At 54.2% G+C, this 23,016-nt stretch overlaps 6 protein-coding genes across 6 annotated transcripts; 1 reads left to right on the top strand and 5 right to left on the bottom strand.

Annotated features, from left to right (window-relative positions):
• Positions 1-789: 789 nt before the first annotated feature.
• Positions 790-2,609, bottom strand: TRIREDRAFT_63828 (uncharacterized protein; the record flags this gene model as incomplete). Its single annotated transcript, XM_006966224.1, has 2 exons — positions 790-1,966; positions 2,158-2,609. Coding segments are annotated over 2 exons (1,629 nt in total), but the record flags the coding sequence as incomplete, so codon positions are not given.
• Positions 2,610-3,731: 1,122 nt separating this feature from the next.
• creb (deubiquinating enzyme) lies at positions 3,732-6,544 on the bottom strand (the record flags this gene model as incomplete). The annotated part of the gene is made up of 3 exons (XM_006966223.1): positions 6,213-6,544; positions 5,923-6,066; positions 3,732-5,738 (listed from the first exon to the last, which is right to left on the bottom strand). Exons 1-3 carry the CDS (start codon positions 6,249-6,251, stop codon positions 3,732-3,734), a joined length of 2,190 nt encoding a protein of 729 aa, XP_006966285.1. The 5' UTR covers positions 6,252-6,544.
• Positions 6,545-11,144: 4,600 nt separating this feature from the next.
• On the bottom strand, positions 11,145-12,765 carry TRIREDRAFT_78970 (uncharacterized protein; the record flags this gene model as incomplete). The annotated part of the gene is made up of 4 exons (XM_006966222.1): positions 12,679-12,765; positions 12,130-12,462; positions 11,275-12,063; positions 11,145-11,213 (listed from the first exon to the last, which is right to left on the bottom strand). The coding sequence occupies exons 2-4, from the start codon at positions 12,415-12,417 to the stop codon at positions 11,145-11,147; spliced, it is 1,146 nt and encodes a 381-aa protein (XP_006966284.1). The 5' UTR covers positions 12,418-12,462; positions 12,679-12,765.
• A 1,307-nt stretch (positions 12,766-14,072) lies between these two features.
• Positions 14,073-14,673, top strand: TRIREDRAFT_63709 (uncharacterized protein; the record flags this gene model as incomplete). The annotated part of the gene is made up of 2 exons (XM_006966323.1): positions 14,073-14,180; positions 14,248-14,673. 2 exons carry the CDS (start codon positions 14,073-14,075, stop codon positions 14,671-14,673), a joined length of 534 nt encoding a protein of 177 aa, XP_006966385.1.
• Positions 14,674-15,102: 429 nt separating this feature from the next.
• Positions 15,103-16,157, bottom strand: TRIREDRAFT_78968 (uncharacterized protein; the record flags this gene model as incomplete). Its single annotated transcript, XM_006966221.1, has 2 exons — positions 15,998-16,157; positions 15,103-15,627 (listed from the first exon to the last, which is right to left on the bottom strand). Exons 1-2 carry the CDS (start codon positions 16,049-16,051, stop codon positions 15,103-15,105), a joined length of 579 nt encoding a protein of 192 aa, XP_006966283.1. The 5' UTR covers positions 16,052-16,157.
• Positions 16,158-16,869: 712 nt separating this feature from the next.
• TRIREDRAFT_78966 (uncharacterized protein) lies at positions 16,870-18,689 on the bottom strand (the record flags this gene model as incomplete). The annotated part of the gene is made up of 3 exons (XM_006966220.1): positions 16,870-18,033; positions 18,098-18,398; positions 18,485-18,689. The coding sequence occupies 3 exons, from the start codon at positions 18,687-18,689 to the stop codon at positions 17,409-17,411; spliced, it is 1,131 nt and encodes a 376-aa protein (XP_006966282.1). The 3' UTR covers positions 16,870-17,408.
• Between the last annotated feature and the right edge of the window lie 4,327 nt (positions 18,690-23,016).

Genomic DNA, 23,016 nt, shown 5'->3' with positions numbered 1-23,016 from the left:
ATATCTCTCCTGTCTCACTCTATTTTGTTTTTTTCTCCTTTCTCTTCATTTCCCCATTACTCATTGCATTGTGGATCAATCATGGTCGGGAGGGATCATACATATCAGAGACTGTGCGTCGGCGCGCAAGTCTACTACGGCGAACGTTGTCTTTTCTGTTTTTTACTCTTTGTTTGTATAACTCCTTTCAGGAGAGAGGATTGGGACGAGTTCGATATGCGCGCTCGGGAAGCAGCTGTGTTCTTTTCTCATTATATTACTATACCTCTTTACATATATTGTTATGAGTCATTTGTATAATCTGGTTTTTCTTTCTGTGGGAGAGGCGGGAGAGAATTCGTCCCATTGTCTGTCTTATTGCAGGTTTGCCATGCGAGAGCAGCAGAGACTGGATTTGCCTTGAACAAAGTGCTGCAAGCGGGTCTTGAGTTTGCTCTGTTTCCGTCTACCTGGTTTGATTGATATGTGTGACTGATTGTTTGCGTTTGTGCTGTGCTTGTTGCTTGGGGGTGAAGTGACTTTATTGAGTGAGTGAGCCGCCGTGTGGTAGTTGTTGAGTCGGGGAGGTAAGCTTGTGGGAGAAGGAAGCTGGGGGAATTAGTCAAGTTGAATAAGAACAGATGGGAAAGATGGCATTTATTTGCACGAATTATCAATTCAAACGTTACTTTATCAACAAACTGGCGAACCTTTGAAACTTGCAATGTTTGGTTGAAAATCGATAATTAAGAAACGCAGAAGCTGTTCTCTGCAATAAGCTATCCTCAAGAAATCTGTACTTGTCACTTCTCATCTTGACCCCTTTACAGCATCGTCATGTCGGACTTGCTTCATAATGTGTATCCGGGGCGCCATCCGGGGGCCAATCCACCACCCTCCGGTATATTTCCTCACTGAGTTCCTCACGGCAGCAATAGTGGCTCCCCGACCGAGAATTTTACCCTGCGCTTCCTCATCCCGCGAGGGTTCTGATGTGGATGTTTGGCCAGGGCGCAGGAGTTCTATACCATCGTAGCCGTGGACCCGACCAACGGTGTCCCATCTTCCGAGGGCGAGAGACGGGTCTTCCATGAGGATGTAGTCGAACTGGGACCAGAATTCTGGCCGGAGCAGTTTCTCGTCTGATTCCGTCTTGTCAAAAATCAGAGCTGGGGGCGGCGGTGATGACGACGATGGAAGAGAAGAGCTGCGACTACGGCCAAGCGAGGAGTTGCGCAGGTTTTGGCCAAAGAGGGTGAGTCCGGTCATGCAGGTAAGGACGTCTGCGTGGACCCACAGCTGCGAAGGGGCTGATGAAGTGACGTTTGCGGTGATGGCGTAGAGCTGTGAGAGGGCGTCGCCGCCGGGGTAGTTGAGCGATGAGAGGAGTAGCATGGTTGTGCTGGATGCAAAGGCAGCGAGGACAGAGAGGACAATGGCAAGCGTGGCGAGACGGTAGAAGATGGACTTTGACCAGCGGGAAGAGATATGGTCGGCGCCCACGGCTGCGGCTGCGGTCAGGGCAGGGACGACATAGAAGATGAAGCGCGTCTCCTTGTGCGGCTGGAGGGAATATATGGCGACAAAGGCCAGAGATGGAATGACGAGGTCCTGCACTCGGCGCGACGTCCCCGGCTGGTAGAGCGCCAGCCCCATGAGCGGAAAGCACAGCGGATTGACCAGCAGCCGCGGCAGCGCAGACGTAAAGTAGTAATGCCACGGCGAGACGCCCCAGTTGGACGACGACCCCAGCACGGCGTTGTAGTAGAAGCCCGCGAGCTCGGGCCACAGCGGCCGCTGCCAAAAGTACGAGTCGACGGGCACGGAGATGGCCAGCGCGGTGGCAAAGGCCCCGAGGAAGACGACGACGAGCTCGCGCAGGCCGAGCTGCGACCGGGCGAGGAGGTGGAGGCCCGTGGCGGCGAGGAGGATGGCGAGTTCGGAGCGGAAGATTGCGGTTGCGAAGACGAGGAGGCCAATGGCTTGCCTGCGGCGGATTTGAGACTTCTTGGTGTCGTTTTTGGGGAGGAGAAAGGCGGAGGCCAGTGTTGCTGCCAAAGAAATGAGAATCAACTCACGAAACCGGCTCAGGAAGACGTGGTGGACACGAGACATAGGTCAAGCTCTCCGATATGAGGTACATGATTTATACGGAGGGAATAGGGGGGGGGTTTCAACTCACTCAGCCCAAAGGCAAACATGTTGGGCAACGTCCTGCTCAAGTAAAACATCAAATGGAACTGGCTCACGCTCAACAAAACCCACCACCTCCCCGCCGCCCTCCCAAACGCCGTCCTTACAGCTCCCGCAAAGACCGCCAAACAGACGGCGTTGAAGCAGCCCAGCACCGCCCTCACAATGAGCTGCGCATGCTCAAAGCCGCCGCCGCCGCCGCCGAGCAGCGCGACCAGCGGCTGGCTCACGCCCGCGAGGAGCACCGGCCCAATGAACGTCCGCGGCACGGCGCCGGGGAACGCAAAGTGGTCGTACGTCGAGGACAGCCGGGCATGGACGTTGCGCGTGGGCGTGCCGTAGGCGAGGATGTCGTGCGTGGCCTGCAGGTTGAAGGATTCTTCGACTTTGGTGTAGGGGGCGCAGAGGAGGTGCAGGAGGGGGACTGCGAAGAGGAGGATGTCTGCGGGTTGCGGTTAGTAAAGTAAATGGTCTACGAGGGCAGTGTTGGGATGGCAGAGTGATGGGCTGATGCTTGCCTATGGGTTCCATGTTGAGGTTATCTGGATTGATAGTCATTCATTGTCGTGTGAACCAGTGTCGTTGGAGCCGCCTTGCTAGAGCATGTAAAACGATACAGGCAGTGACCAAAGTCCTTTGGACGCGGTTCACGATATCAGTTCAGTCGCTTATAATGGAGATACAGCAGCGCATCAGGCCATTGACTGACAGATATCTTTGGTTTAACGTGGTGAGAACGGACACTTGTCTCATTCCTCTGGCAAGGGGTTGTTCAGGTGAGATGAAGTCCAGACTCCAGAGCTGCTCCTTCAGCGATTACAAGGCAAGATGTGTCGGAACGGCACAACCATCCGCCGCAACTGGACCACTGGGTGCTTGCCAGTATCAACAACATGCGCCGATAATGCCATATGGAAGATGGACTGTCACAGACAACACGAGACGATCATTGTTGCTTTTTTTATCATCAACCGCTGTCTCAGTGTCTTTTGTCTGCCAGCAATCTCAGTCCAAGTCGGTAGAAGCTAGGGTGCTAGTAGCTACTAAGCTCGGGACTTCTCCTCCATGTAGCCACTGCTGTATTATGAGGTACTCCTGCATTATTGAACAGCTAAATTATATGATACAAATTTTGAAGGAAACCATCCACAAATGCATATTCAATTAGGAGATCCCCTGTGGAAGATATTAATGGTGAAAATTTAAGAGAAGAAAGCAATAAAGGCATCGGCTCGCCGTGGTGAGCTTGATGTTACTCCCCCAACCAAATACACGATGCAAAAGCCGTTGAGCAGGTATCACCGCTGTCCTTGGTCATCTGCTCCTCAAGACAATGAGATGCTAGCCTCCTTCATGCCTGGGTGTGGAAGAGCTTGCCCCTCCAGTGAAGGCTGTAAATGCAATATATCCCATCATCAATCATACACACCAATTCGCCATACGCCGTCATCGCACACCATTCTGGTGGCGTCTGATTGTTGTCTGTCCATCTCCTTCTCTCGCTTGGCAACATCTTCTGAAAGCCAATATAACCCGAAAGGAGAACGTCCTCACTGTGATTATGAAAGAAAAGGCATGCTCTTCTTCCTGCCTAGGCCCATGCTAATGCGCCCCTTCTTCTCCTTTTCCGGAGCATCTCCGTTAACGGGACTGTCTGGCACGGGCGGCCCATTCTTGTCTCTGAAGAAGCTGAAGCTCCGCTTCGACATGGACTTGCTACCCTTCTTGGATCGGTCGAGGAATCCCGTGGATCCGCCCTCTTCCTTCTTTCTCACAGCTTCTTCTTGGGCCGCAGACTTCTTGCTGGCCTCGAGTGCTTTCTGCAGCTCCTCATGCTCGTTTCTTCGCGCCTGCATGGCCTTGGCCTGGTCTTCTCTGCGCTTCTTTTCGTCTTCCTTATACTGCTTCTCCTTGAGCTTTTCCTTCTCTTTTTCGGCTTGTCTAGCTGCCTTTTCCGCAGCTTCACGCTCCTTCTTTTCTCTCTTCAAGTCGTCTTTCGACTTGGTCTCTATCTTGGCTGTGCTCGACCTTATGAGACCCGAGCTCGATGGACCTGCAGATGGCAGCTCGCTCGCTACTGGCGTCTCGACGGCTGGTGATGTCGGCGCGTTTGCCAACCCAGGAGCAGTGGCGGCATGTGCAAGATTCGCCAGAGACTCGTGTTCCGGCATTATGACGGGCTGCGTAACTTGCCGCTTCAGGGGAGCAGTTTCTGCCTTATCCACGCTTTCGTCTTGTGCGACATTGGCGGCCTGCGTTGCGAGCTTCACTTCCTCCATGCCTTCCCTCTCTTGCTCTTCTCGGACCTTTTCAAAAGTGGTTTCCTGATAGAAGAGGACGTAGGCGGTCGCCATACCGGGCTTGTCACCAAAGAAATTGCGCACAAAGTGCTTGTCTACGGGCTCAACCATTTCGTCGTCGAACAGTACCCAGCCACGGTCGGGCGTCTTGATGATGGAGACGTAGTGGCCATGGTACGCGTTGCCGCCAATGTGGACAACGACCGCATAGAGCTCGTACATCCTGTCGGGGTCCTCTGCGTCTTCCGTAGTATTGAACATGCGCAGATGGTAGGGGTATACGACGCGGTGAAAGAGTTTCTGGAGGCGGCTGTAGTCCTCGGTGTACTTGAAACGCTTGAGATGCAGAGTCAGTACTTTGGGTAGCCGCTTCACCTTCATGCGCTTTTCGGCCTCCTGCAGGCCGCCGCAGTGGTCGCAGTGGAACTTGTTCCGCTCGCAGAGCATTTCCTCGGCCGAGAATTTTCGCAGGCACGACGTCACAGACGAGTGCTCTTCCAGGTCGATGGACAGGTCGAGGAAGGTCTCGTCTCTCTGAGATGCCGTCTCGCAGGTCAGGCACTTGGTTTCGGATGTCAACACGCCCTCGAATATGTCGTGAACCCATCCTGTCCCGGGAGTGCGGTAGCCCGTCGCGTTGTTCACCAATGCTGACCCCAAGGCATTTTCTACCGACTGCACAAGATCACTTTGGCCGTTGACTTCGAGGCGTTCCTGGATCTTCCTCGCGTTTGCCTCGACGTTGGCAATGACGTCGTTCAATACCAGGCCATAAAACTCATGAGCATCCTGGTGCATCGAGTTCCGAAACATTTCGTTGTCGCGCTTGAAGATCTCGAGGAAGCGCTGAGGGCTTAGGACGCCAGTTCTGGTGTTGCTCTGGAGGACGGCCAAGAAGATGTCCTTGAGGCCGGTAAAAGTACACTCGTCCATGCCGTAAGGCATGGCATTCTCCTGAGCCAGTTCCAGTATAGGGCCCTTGAGCATGGCCTGCTTCTTCTTATACTCGGGGGTATCCGGCTTGTCCTCGGGCTTTACGGCGGGCTGTCCCGGCGCCGGCTGCCCAGCACTCAGAGCCTGCTTCTGCTTCATCGCCTCCTTGGCACTGATGCCCTTCTTGGTCTGCTGCTGGGGAGCCACGGTGGGGTTGAGGGGTGGACGGAGAGTGACGTTGACCCTTGGTCGGCTGCCATTGGGAGAGTCTGAGGGCGAGAGCGATGGATAGTTGATGACGCTTTCTCGAAACAGGTCGGAGTAAAAAAGAGCCTGTACGATGGAGTTACAGTAGCTAGACAAATTCCAGTTAGTAAGGCTGCAGTTCTGCGCCGGTTGGGTCTACAAGATGAGGCGAACCAGGTGTTTCCAAACTACGGCTCGACGTTAGCATGGTGACAGTCACACAGGCAAGGGGGGGACCTAATCCGCAGATGGGATGGAATGATCAACATACGTTTTCGAAGCCAAAGAACTTGTCAGTCGCATCTTCCCGCAACGGGCCCGCATTCTGCAGCATCTTCTCCAGCGGGGTCAACTCGGGGACGATCTCATCCTTCTTCTTCGACACCAGTTCTTTGGAGGTCTGCGCTGTCGAGGGCTGCAGAGAGGCTTTGTCAGCGACTACAGATGTCTTGACTCGGGATATGCTAGGGTCTGATCGGAAAATGGCACTCAACGTCGGAAGTTGCCGCGGACAATGAGGAACACGACTATCTTTGGGTGGAAGGGGCCATCTTATCATACCGTGCTCGCGTTTCTAATCTTGTTGAAGAACCCGGCCATGGTGTCGGTGTATTCGCGCAACGTCGATTGTCAGGTATGGTCGGTATAACGGGCGTATAGGAGAGGGAGGGAAAAGGACAATAAGATGCAGCAGCCAGAGCCGCGCAACAGCCGCTCAACGGATTCGGAGACGGCAGGCGAAAGTATTCATTCGACGTATGCAGGCGGCGGACGAGGAGACGGGCCAAGCAAGCGCATCTATAGCCAGAGGCGGCTGATCAACGAGAGAAGCGTAAGTCGGAGGACTGCCTGGTCGGTTGTTTCAGGCGGTCGGTCTCTCTTCGAATCCTGCGTATGTCGACCGAACTGCGAGGCTGCGACGAGGCACCGAGGAGGCGCTGCTTCGGGTGTGCGAGAGATGAGCGTAGGAGAGAAGAGCGAATCCGGATCGGCGCCGACCAACGAGGGAACCGGGAAACGAGCGGAAGACAGACGAAGATGCCGCACCGAGTCGCAAGGAATAACAGAAGAGAAGAGAGAGCAAGAGACGGCAGAAGCGGCAGGCAAAGCAGAGGCGCAGGTCGAGCAGCCGGAGAGGGAGAGTTTCGGGGGGAGGGAAAAGAGCACAGAAGCGATGGATGCGTTGCGTTGCGTTGCGTTGCGTTGCGTCTGGACGCGGAACCTGGAAGACGCTGGAGCCAGGACTGGCACAGCAGCCGCAGTTTGGCTTCTGGAACCCGGCAATACAGTAGGTAGGTACCTACCTGTATGTATGGCCCTGGAATTAGGCGCAAAGCCCGCAACGGTGGAAGTCCAGGCACTGTTCCAGTCCAGCCCAGGTTGCCTCGGGGGGGCTCCCCCAGCCTGGGAGTGTGGGCCGGTGGGGTTGGGAAAAGGCCGCTTGCAGGGCCCCGGGGGCTGTCGTCGGGGTACTTTGCGCTACACCAGCGCAGCGGCGGCGCACACGGTACCACGCAGACGGCCAGCAGCACTCTCTGTTGGGCGTTACAAGGACGCACTTTGTTCGATGCGGCACAGTCGCAGCAACTCCGTACAGTACGTGGAGCAAAGGGTCAACTGGATTTCCATCAGAGAAGCCAAAACGTCTGCCAGAAGGATGCTAGCGCCGAGTTAACGCAGCGGCCAGCAGGCAAACAGGCAAGGCTTGGGACGACTAAACGGGGGCCTGGCTGTTCTGGCGCTGCGCTAGAGCGGCGACATGCTCGGAACACGCTCGCTGTGGGGGAAGCGATAAGACTCGAGCAGGACGGGAGGAGATGGAGAAGAATAGCGAGACAGCAATGGGCTACGATGAGAACTGGAAGTTTATTACATGTATCCAGCCTGGCGGGAGTTAACTTTTCGGCTCAGGTCGGTCTTTTCTGTTCATACGGCAGCTGAAGAGACGGTGACATTGCAATGGATGACGGTTCGATCAAGGGAAGAGACATGGGCACTGCAAGACCTGGATTGTCTGCAAACCTCGAGTCAGTCCGACACTGGCTGTTTGTAATCCCCCGTTATTACTGTCCAGTACTATGGACGACTGACTTGCGCAAGCGAATCTCTGCGGTCGAGTTCAGATCCGGGATCGGATTTGTCATTCAGTGATTCTCCATCGTGGAACAGCTTCAACCAGTATTACTCCGTACTACCTGCGAAGCTGCAGACTCGTCTCTGACCTGTTCGTATTCCAGTTGCTTCAACACAAGTCTCGCAACAAGCTCCTCACATTTCACCTCAAGCCACGCCTTGTATTGTATTTATCAACCCCTTGATCCCAGTTCGGCCAGGCCAGACCCATCCAGCTGGACTGGACCAACCCAGTTGCATGCAAATGCACTCGTTGTCGTATGATGTATCCGGGGTAATTGGATGCCTTAAGCCACGCGGAGGCCATCGTCCCTCCCTCTCCTGCATGCGACGCTATGCACACCATGCAGCCGTGGTGGCCCTTGTAGGGGCTCGGGATGGAGTCTGTATGGCACGCTTGCCCCAAGCACTAATGCATCGATGTCAGCTAATATCTTCAACTCGCCCAGTCAAGGAACCACCCCCCCTTGATACCTAGTAGAGCAAAAGGAGGGGAACATCACCTCAACCTTGGAACACGATGTTTCTAGCGGGGAACTTCAGTTATAGCACTACAAGGTGGCACTACAAGGTGGTAGAGAAACAAGAAAGTATCAAAAGAAAGTCAATTCCACCAAACACACTCGCCACTTTGGGTTTCTCCTGTTCCTATTCTACTTGGGCAACGCCTCGTTCGTCAGCGGGCCATTTTAGGTGCCACATCCTCCGTTATTGTTGCCGCACGCTGAAAAGTGAATTAACAATGGGCGTCGAAAACAAGGGGATAATAAGAAAGGGTGCCCGGGAAGAAAGTTGGGATATTTCCTATTAGCCGAGTGTGGTTGGGGGAAATACATGTAAGGTATGTATGTAAGAACATGACCCCAGCCAAATAGCGAGCGGTTTCCGCCTCCGCCCTTCTTCTTCGGATGGGAGGCAGAGGAAGAGGGAGAAAACGAGGCGCTGATGGAGAATGCAACTGTGCCTCATGGCTCTTTGATTGCAGCAGTAGATTGTCCACCTGCAGAGCATGGCGGGCTTTCCATTACCTTCACTCTGCTGCACCCACTGCACACTACAATACAGCACCAACCGATACAGGCACCTCACGTATCGGTGGACACGATCCCCCATCAGCTCCCCAAGTCGATGGACGGCACCATTCCATCTCGCCAGCAGAGCGGCTGCTGAACCTCGCCTCGCCCGTGATGATGTCCATCTATCATCAATCACCCTGATGCCTTCCCCGCACAATCAATCATACCAGTTCAGGCTTACTCGCGACGATGTGCTCGTATGCGCAAGGCATCTTCAACAGACGAACCACCGACGAATCACCAGCCGCCTCTTGCTCTCGTCGCCATGATGGTGCTGTGGAGAAGACTAAACCCCCTGCTGTGCTCGCAAGTAGCCCAGAACAGAAGAACGTGGCCCAAGACACTATTTAAAGAACCTTTGCGATGCGCTCCTGGGACGTCGACGCACAAACTCCGCCAGTCTTTCACGTTGATGATACCTTTACCATCTGAGCGCTTAAGCTTCCTTGTAGTCATAACTTCATGTTAGGTAGGTAGTTCAGGTAGAAAATTCGGTAACATCCCAGCTCGTATACCTCTTTCAACTTGTTGTGTATCGGCACTCAAGCTGGATCTGTAAGGCATTCTTTACCTGACATACAGACTCCTACCAAAGGCTTCGGTTCAAAAGACCACGTATAGCGACAGCATCCAATACAAGAACTCATACAATTCAGCACGAAGCTGGCAGTCCCTGAGCAGCTCAAGGTCGTGTGTCCATCACACGCTCCAATAAAAGAAACATGACGCTTCCAGTTCGTCCTGCGCACCCCATTATCGATCACCTGCATGCCATCCACTCCACTTGGAGGGAATCCTCCTCAACTCCTCGCCCCATTTTGCAGCTTTCCACTTGTCACGCAACCTTCGTCACGAAGCAATACAGTAACTAAGGTACTCTGAGATAACCTACAACTACAGCCCTACTTATCGCCCATTCTTCCAAACGGCAGATGAGTCCAAAACGAAACAAGAAGCCAACATCACCCAAAGGCCAAAAAAACAATCTCCGCCACACTACCTCAGCTATCTTCAGAACTGTCTCTACTCCACAGGACGTCATCCCACAGATCGATAATGCAACGACAACCCAATAATCAAAGAACATACATAGTAGTAACCTAAATCACAGCACAATTATCCCCCCACCAGTCCATCTCCTCCTCCCCTGCCCCGTCCTCCCGTAACGACACCGTATCTCTGGCTGTATGCAGCCCCCCAACCAGTGCCATCCGGCTCGGAATCAAACACACTGACAAACCTCCCCTTCCTCGCTCTCGGCGTCCAGATCTAGCTTTCCATCTCAAAACCCGCACACCGAGCCTTCGTCCACCAATTCCCACAAGCACAACACCATTTCTAACAACAACAGGCCAGCAAGCAATAACAGTGTATGAACATACCTAGGTAGTAGTAGTATTAACTATCGACCCTTGATCACCAAAGAAAGGCCAAGTTTCTACGAAAGCACTTTACCCGCTCACCCAACACCAACACCAACGCCAAACGCCAAATCACCCACCAGAAAACCCCCCAACCAACCAACCAACATACATGTACATACCTGATCCTTGGCAAACAACCCCCCTCAACCCTCTTCCTCCCTCTTCCTCACACATGCATGTCATTTCTCTCTTTTGCCATTCCTCAGCCCGATTCGGCCCTTTCTCTGGTCCGCCACTATCTCTCCCATCTGCCGCCCGTTTTTGTGGAGTGGGCACATGGACCTTTCTTCATACTAGGAGTACGGAGTACCTTGCCCATGAATGAAACGGAACGGGAACGGCATCGGGCATTCAAGGCTGGTCGCGCCTTTTGCTAAGACGTACTGTAGGACAGCTTTGTGCTAGATAGATGGCGCTCAGGACTCTCCGTTTCATGATGAGTGAAGAATGAGCTCTTGCAATATGTCGGAGTAAAGCAAATAACTCCGTACAGCAGGTGGGTAGAATGACGATACCCAAGACCAATCGGACATGTCTCCTCGGATATCCAGTGCCGCCTTGGCTGTGGCTTCGCCAAGAATCTCGGTTCAGCTCACCCATCTTCCAACGAGGCGGACGCTCAATACTACACATTAGCCCAGCAGTACATCATCCGCGGCTTTTCTTCCGGTGTTTTGGCAAATGCATATCATGCTTCACACCCTAGGTCTTTACAGCTTTCGACTGAAGCGAGAATGCGCTTACTTTTCCAAAATGAGAATGAATTGCTCGATGAACACAAGTTCGTTCCAATAATACATGATAGAAAGACCCCACGACAAAGAAACATCCGTCCACCAGCATCTCCGGCCATCTACCCTCTATTTCTTCTCTGGCGGCGGAGCGGGACCACCGGTGGTGGGCAAGCCCATAAAGATCTTGAAGTAGTCCTATTGCGCGGTCAGTACAGCGTCGACAACTCTCTCGTCGCCTCCTGAAAGAGATACTTACGTAGATCATCCACTGGAGACCAGTCAAAGTGCCAATCATGACAATACGCATGGGCAAGCCGTTCCACAGACCGGTGAAGCCAATGTCCTTGTAGATGCGACCCATGGCAGATCCAAAGGCCTCGCCGGGCTCGCGCACCGAGTTGAGCTTACTGACCATGACATCTGCCGGGTGGGAGACGATAGCGCAGAGAATACCGGCGAGGTAGCCACCAGTGAAGGAGACACCAGTCTGGGCAGCCTTGCTGTACTCACTCTTCTCTCCAGGCAGGCGGTCATAGATCATCTCGACAATGGTTTCGAACGAGGCAAACTTCATCATGGTGTAAGGGATCTGGCGGCCCCACAGGGGATAGAGACCTTTGTAGAGACCAGCGTAGCCCTCCTTTGCGGTGATCTTGGTGAATCCATCAATGGCACCAGTGTACGGGTTGGGCGAGCCTCCTTGCATTCGGACCTTGACGGCTTCCATGGGGCAGAGGGCAATGTCTGCCAAGAACTCAGCCGAGGCCGAGGCAGCGAGATACAGACCAGTCTTGTACTTGTGGGCAGCTTCCGGGCCAGCGAGGTCGGAATATGTCTTTTTGAAGTACTCATACCATCCATATTTGAAGGCGCCTTGGGCCGAGTAACCCAAGAAGGTTGGGCTCCAGCCGGTGAAGATGCCGCGGATGCCCTGAGCGCGGTAAATCTTTCCCCATGCCTCAAAGTTGCTCTTGTAGAGTTTTGAGTCGACCTGGCGGCGAGTCTTGACGAAATCGAGAGGAGTTACCGCAGTGTGCGTGAGACCCTGGAAAAGACGTGTAAGCTCTTACAAGCCCTCGCAAACCATGGGGAAGAGACAGCCGCGACTTACGCATGCCAAAAGACCTCCAAAGGTACACGCCGCATAATACTTTCCAGAGTAAAGCTCAATCTTTCCAGCCTTGGCCTGGGCGGCGGAGCTGGCCTTTTCAAACTCCCTGGTGGCCTCGTTGCTCAGCTTCGCGGCCTTGTCTTTGGCGCTGTCTACGACGGAATAGGCTCCGTAAAGTTCGGGACGAGCCTGGAGAGGCGTCGCCTTCATCTGCGAGTTAGGATTCGTAGTCGATGGACTGAAGAAGGAGCCCCTTAGGGCATCAGCCTTGGGGTAGAGGTGTGACATGATGAGGTGGACTGGCGACCGAGGTATCCGAAACCTGAGTGCTGCCTAGAAAAGAGAGTAAGATGGCAATTAGGATGCTGTACGTCTTGATGGTATATGATATGCAGGATCGTGAGGTGTTTAGGGGTCCTTAGGGACGAGGAGATGGCGTGCTGGTGAGTGATGACGCCCGCTGTAGCTCACGGGGATATCGTGGAAAAGCAAGTCGGCGCAATAGGAAGCTCTGCAGCAGCCACTTCCGGTCAATGGGGAGCAACTTACAGAGTTGGACCTGCCACTAGCAGAGTTGGCACGCGACAATGCCTGCGCTGCGAAGCTCGCAATCTGTAAAGTCTAGAGGAGACAGGAAGTGAGGCAATCGAGAGGAATCGCGCAGACGGGCTCGACGGATATAAATGTCGCAGCAGGGAAATGACTGGAAGGTGCCTGTGCCTCGCTGCTGGGTGCATCCTTCCGGACATAGGCCGCGGTCGCCTGGTTCCGCGGGCTGGAGGAAGCGAAGGCAGTGACATCACTGGGCGTCAAGAGCCGTCACCGATGGCAGCACCTGCAAGCTCTCTGTACAAGCAGGTACTGTTCCGTAGGTGGTACTGCGACACGGCAGGCAGGTACGGGGCCGTTGCGGGTGGAAGCGCCGTGGTTCATGTAGCTATTTGCCCCACCAATGTCCCGATCCAAGGTCGTCTTGCAGTGAGCAACACGATGAGCTCTTGCGACAAATCGCAGACTTGGAGTGAGCTGTTTCCACTTGAGACTGTTTTATACCTAAGGCACTTAGGTAATGATTCGGAGCCTGGAGCAACAAGCCTATATCTCTCTTCCTTCACGATATTGAAAGGCACCTATCCACTCGTGCGCATCCCATAGATACATGTTACGAAGTGCAACCGGAAGCAGACGGCAAGCTGCGTGCATCATCCCTGGAGGCCGATGAAATCGATCGCGGAGCCGCACGGACCGGCTGAAGCTGCAAAGGCTGCTCCACTTCCCAAGAGTGCCGAAAGGCGATGCGAAGACGAGGCGGGACTGTCCGGAGATAAAACAGGTTCTGCATAGCAAAGGCGATCCGGTTTGTTGAAAAAGGCTCATACATACGTTGGATGAACCGATAACGTGGGAGATTACCGGATGAAGGTAGGTAGTAGGTAGCTATCTACTACACTCGGGTATCATGTCGGCATCTGAGCATCAACGGAACAGCTTGCCGGTATGCCTCATCCTAGTAGAACGCAATGCAGGACAGTCTTCATGTGATAAGCACCTGGGGAATACCAAGTTCCTGTCTTGCCATGAGCCCTCATTTATCTGCCATGTCTACCACAGATATTGCTTGGCTGACAACATAAAGAAACGCAAACTCAATCGCTGTAAAAGACGGTTATTATAGGTATTAGTACTTCTCCAAAGCATGACAGTCACATGTGTAGGTTCACCCAGTCTTACGGCCCCGCCAGGCCATGCTGAGCTAATCACACACCCCGCGGTGGCTCAATTGACCCCATCCATTCGACCATCTCTCTGCGACTTTCGGAGTCAAAACGCTTATTTCTCAACCACAGAATCAAGACATCAACCTCTCTATTCCGCGCAACAGCACCGTGCCCGGCATCAAACGCACACAAATCAAAGCCTCCCACCTACTCAGACATCGAGCCATGGCCACCACATTGACGCATCAGCCCGCCGCGGCCGGCCCAGCAGCAACAACAACAACAACAACAACCGCTCCCTTCTCCACGTCCTGGTCCTCAAGATATCGAGGCGTACGTTCAAACCCATCCCGATGCGCTCCAATCCGAGCCCTCAGCTAAGCCCTCTCAAACCTCACAGGCCACAGTCGAAGACCTCGACCCCCCAGCCGCCCTCTCCCTCAACCCCTCCGACGCAATCTCCCTCGCCCTCCTCTCCGCCTTTGAGCGCGAATACACCCACCTCACCGTCGTCGACTCCGAAACCCGCGCCCTCCTCGGCTACATCTCCATCCCGCACCTGCAGTCCCTCCTCGAGGCCGGCCGCGTCAAGCCCTCCGATCCCCTCTCCGCCGCCATGACGCGCTTCCAGCGCAAGGGCCGCACCTATCGCGTCATCACCATGCAGACCCCGCTGGAGGAGCTCGAGGCCTTCTTCCGGGGTAACAAGCCCGATGGCGAGTGGCAGGAGGAGTTTGCGGTCATTACGGACGAGAATAGGCGGTTTGTGCTGGGCGTTGCGACGGTGCAGGATTTGGAGGAGTTTGTCAAGAGGAGGCCTGCTTAGAGACTGGGTCTCCCACCAATGGAATGACGAAGAGCCAGAAGCAAAGTCTGGCTGAATAGATCAGGGGCTATGATATCTACGGGGTAGCGGGAGGCATGGAAGGAAATGCGCTGTTTCTTGGCCCTAAGACGGCGTTTGGAAAAGAATAGTTGGCCATATTCAACATACCGCACGCCATGAAGTTCTTCGTTGGTTTGCGATGAATCTAAGAGCCAGAGAATTGCTCGCAACAGTGTGGTAGAGGGATCGTTTCTGCTATACAGCGGTATGCTTATCATGCAGAGGACAATTACCTCATGGCGTAGGGATTCAACACATGTCAGCATCAATTCGTTCTATGAAACGTCTGTTAATGTACCGTATCATGATGTATCCTTCAAGCTCATCTTCTCTTGACCTTGTCAAACCGAGATAGCAGCATAAAACCTCTCATTTCTCCTCCAGTTCCCCATCAAAATCATACACCAACCGAATCTGCGCCCTCTCCTCCCCCTTGGTCACAACAACATGCCGGCAATACCTCCTCTCGCCATCCACAATCTGGAACCCCCAGACCTGCTCCGCAACCCACCCTCTCTCCGCATTCTTGGCAACGTTGGTGATGAAGCTCTTGCCCTCGCCCTCGACCTCCCAGCCCGTCTTCAAAAACTCGTCGGCCACCTCGTCCAGCGACACCCACCGGCTCGAGCCCTCCACCGTGCCAAACAGCCAGTCCGTGTGCCCGCGCGTGAAGCCGTCCATGCACCGGTTCTCCTGCGTGCTCGACAGCTTCGACGCCGACTGCACAATGTCAATGTGCGTCACGGGGTCCGTCGACGTGTTGGGCGGGCTCGGCGGGCCCTCGTACTGGCGCACCTCGATGGTGATGGTCGCCAGGCCAATGGCCTTGCGCGTGATGTAGCCGATGCCCTGCAGGGCGAGGACAGGCTCCGACGAGTCGGAGAGGGACTTGTTCTGTTTAAAATGTCAGCTTAGGTTGTTGCGTGCTTGGTGTGATCGAAAGCGCGGCCCCTGGCGAAGAGATGATGGAACTGTGCGCAACGCGCCAAGCTGATCGTCAATGCGACCGAGGCCAGTCATGACGCCCTCAATGGCAACTCTTCCGACGAGAGCCCGTCGTCTTTCCGAGAAAAGCGCATTGCTGGAGAGAGATTCCCTGGCGATGACAAGAAGGCATTGTAGCTCTCGCCATGGCGGGGGAGGGGTAATGAAACAACAGGCTACATCTCCAGATTCCTCTTGTCAAGAACTTGGCGGAAAAGGCTCGAGGAACAGACCAAGCGACAGGAACAGACAGACAAAAAGAGGCGCTCAGTCAACATACCATAGTCCAGTGACCATTGAGGTTCTTGGTAGTCTTGTTCGCCGGAGCAGCCATGGTTGCGAAATCTCGTCTTTGCAGATTGTCTAAAGTCGACTTCTATGACGATACAGAAAGACACCCGATCAAAGAAAGAAAAGAGCGTTCACAATGTCAAAGGAAGAAGAATCGCTTTTTTGTTGGGGTTTATCTTCAACAACGCTGACAGGCAACAGGAAAAAGAGTTGAAAGACCTGGAGGCAACGGGCAAGTCCTGGGGCATTTAAATGCACATCAATCAGTTCCCACCCTCCCCCAGCACCTACCTTATGTACCTTACTAGTAGTATTTTCTTACCTGACCTCCCACTATCACAAGCTTGCTGAGCAAACAGCTTCCGAGGCGCAACCACCGACCGGGAATCCACGCCCTGTTGTGTGACACACGCCCCCCCTCCCCTCCCCTCATCATCCCCTTGGGTTTCCTTACCTCACCTCGCCTTTAGGCAACTTCGTAAAAGCTGCGTGATTGACGGCTTAGGAAACTTGAATTGCGCCTCTCCTCCCCCATTTCGACTGGCGCCTTTTCTGCTCGTTATTGATCATGGTACTTAATTGACGAATGGGCCATCTCCAGCTCGTCATTGTCTGCCACCGACGCAGCCAAGTGTGCCCTGCTCCGTATGGGTTGCACTCAGCCCTTTTGACGGTCAACTTCATGCGCCAACATTTACCGGCCCTACAGCGCCTGCCTACTGCCTCACGCATTGACGATGGTGCTGCAAGGATTCTATCGCTCGGACGCTTCTTCCGAAAAAGTTGGAATCAAGTCAGAGGTTGTCATGTCATATTGGGGACAAATTCTCTCTCCAGTTATTCGTGTACAGCAGGGTAAACCAGCATGCCTCCACGGAGACTCGCAACCAGGCCACACCAACCACAGGCAACAGACCACAGACCACATCCTATTATTCGCATTCCACCAGCCCTTGTAAACCTCCAGAAGCGAATAAGAAACATGAAGTAGAAGCAAAAGTATATGGTAAGATGAAAATGGGGGGGAACAAAAGGACAAAGAAAAAAAAGACAAGCCCTGCAGCTGTAGTTGAACTCAACTCCCGGGCGGATATCGTGCTACTCTTTCGGAACCGTGTGAATATCTAATGATACAAAAGACCAGAGGTTGTTTGCTGGCTCCTTCGGGTCCTCAATCGGCATCTTCGTAGATCCAATCTCCACCACGCCTGGTGTATCCTTGCTTCCAAGGGCTATCCCGCGCTCGTCTGCAAGCTGTTCAACCACGACGTCTGCGTGGGCGTCAATCGGCCGCTTGCTTTTCAAATATGCTCATGTGTCGAAATGTAATCGGCATCGAATCAGTCATGCTTTGGATGTGTCGCGCATCAAGCGTTACGTGGGGTCCTGCTCGACACTCCTCATGGCCACCACTTCATCTGCTTGTAGCTCTCAATGACCTCTTCAACAAGCTCCTTGGTGATGACAGGCTTCTCGTACTTGAAGCCCACGACGCTCTCCAATCTGCTGCCATCCATGCTGAGGTCCGTGTCCTTAAGAAGCTCCTTCTCCATGAAGGGCGTCAGCGGGCCTGGCCGTGTGATGCCGGCGTCGGAGAGCAAATCAGCCCAGGGTCCAAGAATCTCGTCGTTGACGTCGTCGACAACGCTGTCGAGGTTCATCTTGGCAAAAGTGCTGATCAGCTGCCCTTGGAAGCCCGTCTCGATCTTGAAGATTTCGCCGATGATGTCGGCCATGGTGCCCTGTGTAGTGGCGCCCTTGTCCACCACATTGAAGATGGGCACTTTGCCCATCTCGCTCTCGTTCCAGTTGGGCTTGCCGGCGTCGTACCAGGCGGCAATGTCCCAAAGGGCTCGGGATACGTCATGAATATGCGCCGTGTTGGTTCGCAAATCCTTAGACCACAGCCACTTCATCTCGCCCTCAATGTGCTGGTAGACGCGGGCCATGCATAGAGCTGTCGCAACCCACTGAGAAGCGTACGGGCCGTACACATGGGGTAGGCGGACGATGACGAGATTAAGCCTGTAGACACGACACGGTCAGATACACAGGGCTTGGGGTAGGGGTTAGTCCGGGTGTGGCTTACCCCTCGATCTTGGCCAATGCCTCCTCTGCCTGCAGCTTGAAGATGGCAATCTTGCTCCATGGCTTCAACTTGTCCCCTTCCTTGCTGGGGGAAGAATCCGGCTTGTAGACCATGCCCGTGCTTAGCTCGACAAAGACCTTGACCTTGCGCTTGGCCGCCTCCTGGCCAACGGCAAGGGACAGGTCCAGGGACCTGAGCTTGTAAACCTCGTCTTCCTGGGAGTATCGCGTTTCGCCACCACAGTTGAAAACATAGTCCCACTGCTTGCCGTCGGGTCGGTCGAAGACTTTAACTAGAGCCTCTATTGAGAGCGGCGCGCAAACTTGTCAGTGACGGCCATTCGTGGAGGTAAGAGGGCAACCAAGAGCGAAAAGGACAGCTACGTACCCGGCTTGCTAGCGTCGGCCTGCATGAACTTGCTCTGGGCGCATGCTTCCGAAAACTCGGGCGCCAGCCAGGCGAGCTGCGGCAACACCTTGTCGACGATTCGGACTTCTGAGGCAAGGTTGTTCTTGTGGATGTGCTGGGCGAGGAAGCGGCCGATATAGCCCAGGCCGCCAATGATGAGGACCGACGGCTTCTCGTCAGCCATTTTCGAAGCTGCTGCTATCGCGTTCGAGAAGGCGGAGGCTGTATAGTAGCGTTGTTATCAGGTTGCGTATTGGCAGGCTACAGCTTTGAGCGAAGCGATTGCCTTTGTCCGATTTTGTACGCCTTTGTCGGCCTTTAGTCGAGCCCGGAAAGAAGCAGCTTCGCTAAGAAGATGCGGAAGGGGGTCAAGTTGTCGTAGCGTTGGGCTGAGTAGGTAGGAGATGCTGCGAGCTGTGCTCGTCTTTCTGAAGCTCGAGAAAGGCAAGGCGGTAGGAGGGAGGGGGGACAGAGAAGAGGGGGGAGGAAGAGAGGGGGGAGGAAGAGAGAGAGAGAGAGAGAGAAGAGAAAGAGGGAGGTCGAAGGCTGCCTTGGGTACTAAAGGCTAAGGTAAGGGTAAGCTCTTGACCTTTTGAGGAGGTGGTTCGGTCCAGGGACCCGGATCACCCACGCAAAGTGCCGGAGAGCAGGGAAAAAAAAAAAAAAAAAGCAGCAGCGGCAGCAGCAGCAGCAACAGCAAAAGCAGAGCAGAGAAAGCGGTAGAGCAACACGCAGAGTAAGACGCAGAGCAAGAAACACAGCAATGCAAAGGGCTAGAGCCAATAGTAATACTAGAAGGGCAAAGAGCCCAAGAGGAGGACCAGGGCAGAGGCGCACTGTGTCAGGGAAGCTGAAGCGGGAGCCGAAGCGAGAGGCAGGAGACAAGAGGCAAACTCGGGTTTTTTGGTCCTCGCAGACAAAAGAGAGTACCTACCCAAGGTAGACAGAGTCCAATGTCAAGAGAGAGCGACAAGAGACAAGCCAAGCAAGTGCCTGAGACGGAGTGGATGGGATGTGTGGATTGTCCAAGGCAAGGCAAGGGAACTTGTATGGAGAGACTGGGCCATGGAGGGGTTCTGCCTTCATTTATTACCGCCGCCTTGAAGAATCCGGCGCATGCACTGCAGAGCAAAGAAAAAGACAAGGAGAGGCCCCTCCACTGCGGACAGCAGACAAGAACCAGATACTACTCGTACGTACCTGAAGCATCCCTGTCAGTGCCGCCCTTGTTCCACCGCCAGAACCACGGCCATGAACTCAAGATGGTGGTTTGTCATGCCGTGTTATTTTTGTTTTCTTTGCAGGTGTTGCGCAGATGGACTGGAGGGTTGCAATATAGAAGAGCGATGCATCGGTCAGAGTCGTAGAAAAGGAACGAGGCAGTGACGATGTCTCAGGCAAGGAGGAGCGAGCACAACTGCAGGTACCACCACCTCTACTAACCGGCAACTGAGTCTTCAGCGTTTATTGCTGCTCGTACCTACTAAGGTAGGTACTCAGTAGGTAAGGTACCTTAAAAGTACGGATACCTTGCTCTGTATCAACCTACCTAGTACCTACTTACTAAAGTACAGTGCTCTGCATCCCGTACGAGCACACGCACCACCAGCCTGCAATCACAGGTGGACAACATACATGACAGTTATTACAGGTGTCACAGGTGCTACCGTCCACTAACTTCAAGTACGGGCTTGACGGGGTACAAGACTCTCAGGCCCTGGGGACATACCTACTGAAGTACTTACCTGGTAAATAATGTAAGGTAGGTACATACCTACCTAGGTACTCCCCCAAGTTAGCCGAAGCTCGACTGGGCTTCTCTGCTTCCATCAATCTCAACTGCAACATGGAACCTGGACGCAGGTCGTCATCTTTGTCGCCATCCCAGCGCGAGTGCGACACTGCCCGCGCCGCCCAACAAGTCACCATACGAAGTACCGAGCCTTTGCGGGAGAAGCTCCAGGCACCATCCAGGCACGCATGGGCTGTGACTGGCCGGCGAGACAAGGGAGCGGAAGACGACACAACACAGTGCTGATGGATTGACGATGGCTTCCACCCCAGGCATGGGTCTGGATTCGTATGTACAGCGGCCCATGGCCAAGGCTCCAACCCGAGTCGCTGGTCTCTCGCCCCCTCGCTGCCGCTTCTCCAGGCCGGCCGCACAGAGACTCGCCCCAGCAAACAACTGACAGCTGCTGTGGGCGCAATTCTGCAGCCCCAAGCCAACGACTCGCCTGTACGAGGACGGATGCGTTACGCTGGTCCTACCAGACAAGAGGCCAGGGCACACGACACGTCTGGTACCTACTGTACTCGTATGTACTGTATCTACAGGGACGAAGACAAGAGGTGCTGAACCTCGAAGCGGCTAACCGCTGCCAGGTCCCAGCATTCTCCCAGCACCCCCCTGCCTGCCTGATATCCCCACCGCTCTGGCGGGTTAAGCGGGCTGTTGTCATTTGCCAGGCAAGTCGGTCGAGTCTCCATCTCATGTCTCGACTCTCAAGAGGCTCTGGCTCTGGCTCTGGCTCTCATTGCCAAGCACAGCGAGTGTCTGGTCGCTTCCTCTCATCATGTAATAGTATCGTGTCTCCCTTCTTCGAGTGGGAGCTAAAGATGGCCAAAGTTGACCGCAGCGCATGTCAGCTCCCGCGGGTTGGGGCGCCGACTCAGCCATTATGCGTGTCAAGTATGTTGCATGCGTCGCGGCGCCGCCACCACCACCACCACCAAATAATGCTTGCTAACTCCTACTTGACAGTTGCAATAGCGCCTTGAACGCCCATGGCTCATGTCCTTTGCCGTTCCGTCATTGCGGCCCAGGATTCTTTGCTCGTTGCCAGCACTTCTCGGGCCCAATATGCCTTGCCTACGACTCTCGTGCCCACAAGTCAAAGTCGCAACTCCATGCCCACGGCTTGACTAACACGAACGGATACCTGAGATCCCGTCTGCGAATCCCTCGGCGGCTGCACTGTCGAGCGTGCGTTCTGCAATCCAATCTACGACCCGACCCGACGCCGCCGCCCGACCGGAACAATGAGTGGCGCCACCACCTTGGAAGCCATCGCTTTTGGGTCTCTGCCCTTGTGACACTAGGCAGTGGGACTGTTGTTGCGCCATGTGCAGCCTTCAGGTGGGACGAACCGCTCCGAACGGGGGCCATGACATGGACATGTTAATCAGAGCAGATGCTAGGGTAATGGGGAGCTCTCTTGCGTCTTGGCTATGACGGGTTCTACCTCTGATTTTGGCCCCGAATCGGCCGCAGAGCGAGGTTCGCTGAGACGCCCGCTCTCTCCTGCTCGACAATGTCCAACGGACGAGGATGCGCACGCATCACGTACCTGACGCTGTCTTATTGCAACGGCCTTTTCAACGAGACAACAGACGAGACGTGGGGTGCGGGGTTCGCTGCATATTGTTCCAAGCATCGTTCTAGAAGGGGGCACCTCAGCCAATGACTCGACGTCCGAGACAAAAAACCAAAACTGACCGCATTTTTGTCGCACAGGCTTCAAGACGCTTCGGCGTATGGGCTCCCCCCTCTACATGCGCTCTCTCCCCCTCCAACCGCCAGGTCGTGGGCAACATACTCGGAGTGTGCAGCCTATCACTGCAAGCATTACCCGGAGCCAAAGTACATGTTCCTTGTCTCTGCAGATTCCAACTGAATACAGTCGAGAGACCCGTGGCTTACAAACAAGCAGACAAGCAACCCACCAGCCTGCTTTTTAATCTCGGAGGACAGGGGATACTACTCGATTTCAATAAGGCCCACACCTCTGATATGGATGTGTCTCTTGTCCGTCCACAGGTACGGACGTGTACCGAATCAAACACGCTTTCTCGACTGCCACACGCACGAGGCAGCCCTTGCGCGGCTTGTTCGCCTGTTGCCGAAGGGTGCCGTGTCCAAGACAGCAATGCGCGGGGTCTTGGGAGCAGGGAGACGCATTGTCCAACTTACAAGGCATAACCACAGCCGCCATGTCTGCAGATGGTACTCATGCTACATAGTACTTGGACACGCAAGACACGAAATATTAGTAGCACTACAACTACTAACTCATATCGAATTAGTCTGCACATCATGTCTGCCGAGTATGGGGGCGCTGCAGGTCAATATGTACGTGACCGGCAAGGGTTGTTGCTACCACCTCGCCAATACAAGTACTATAGTACTTGGGGCATGTACTTTGTAGGCAAAGACGACTCGACAGCGACAATCTTCGAGGTTGGAAATGTCAAATCTTTCTTGCTGTGCTCTTTACAGCACGCCACCAGTGCAGCAACGGGAGGGACAACGACGAGTCATGGGCAGCAACGTCGTGCTGCTTTGACATGCTTCACCGTCAGGGCTTTTTGTCCACTCCGCTCTAGCCGCACGTCTAGACCGAGGTGAGCACGCACAAGTGAGCGGAGCTCTGCGTGCGTGTGTACAACGGGTTGAAGCGACTGAGCTTACCTTTGAAAGCGTAGATAGTATCCCATCGTCGCCCGACTTC

The sequence above is a fragment of the Trichoderma reesei genome, assembly GCF_000167675.1.
Source record: "Trichoderma reesei QM6a unplaced genomic scaffold TRIREscaffold_12, whole genome shotgun sequence".
Lineage (NCBI taxonomy): Eukaryota > Fungi > Ascomycota > Sordariomycetes > Hypocreales > Hypocreaceae > Trichoderma > Trichoderma reesei.
Note: the sequence above shows the minus strand (reverse complement) of the source record. Positions and strands in the feature narration are given on the sequence as shown.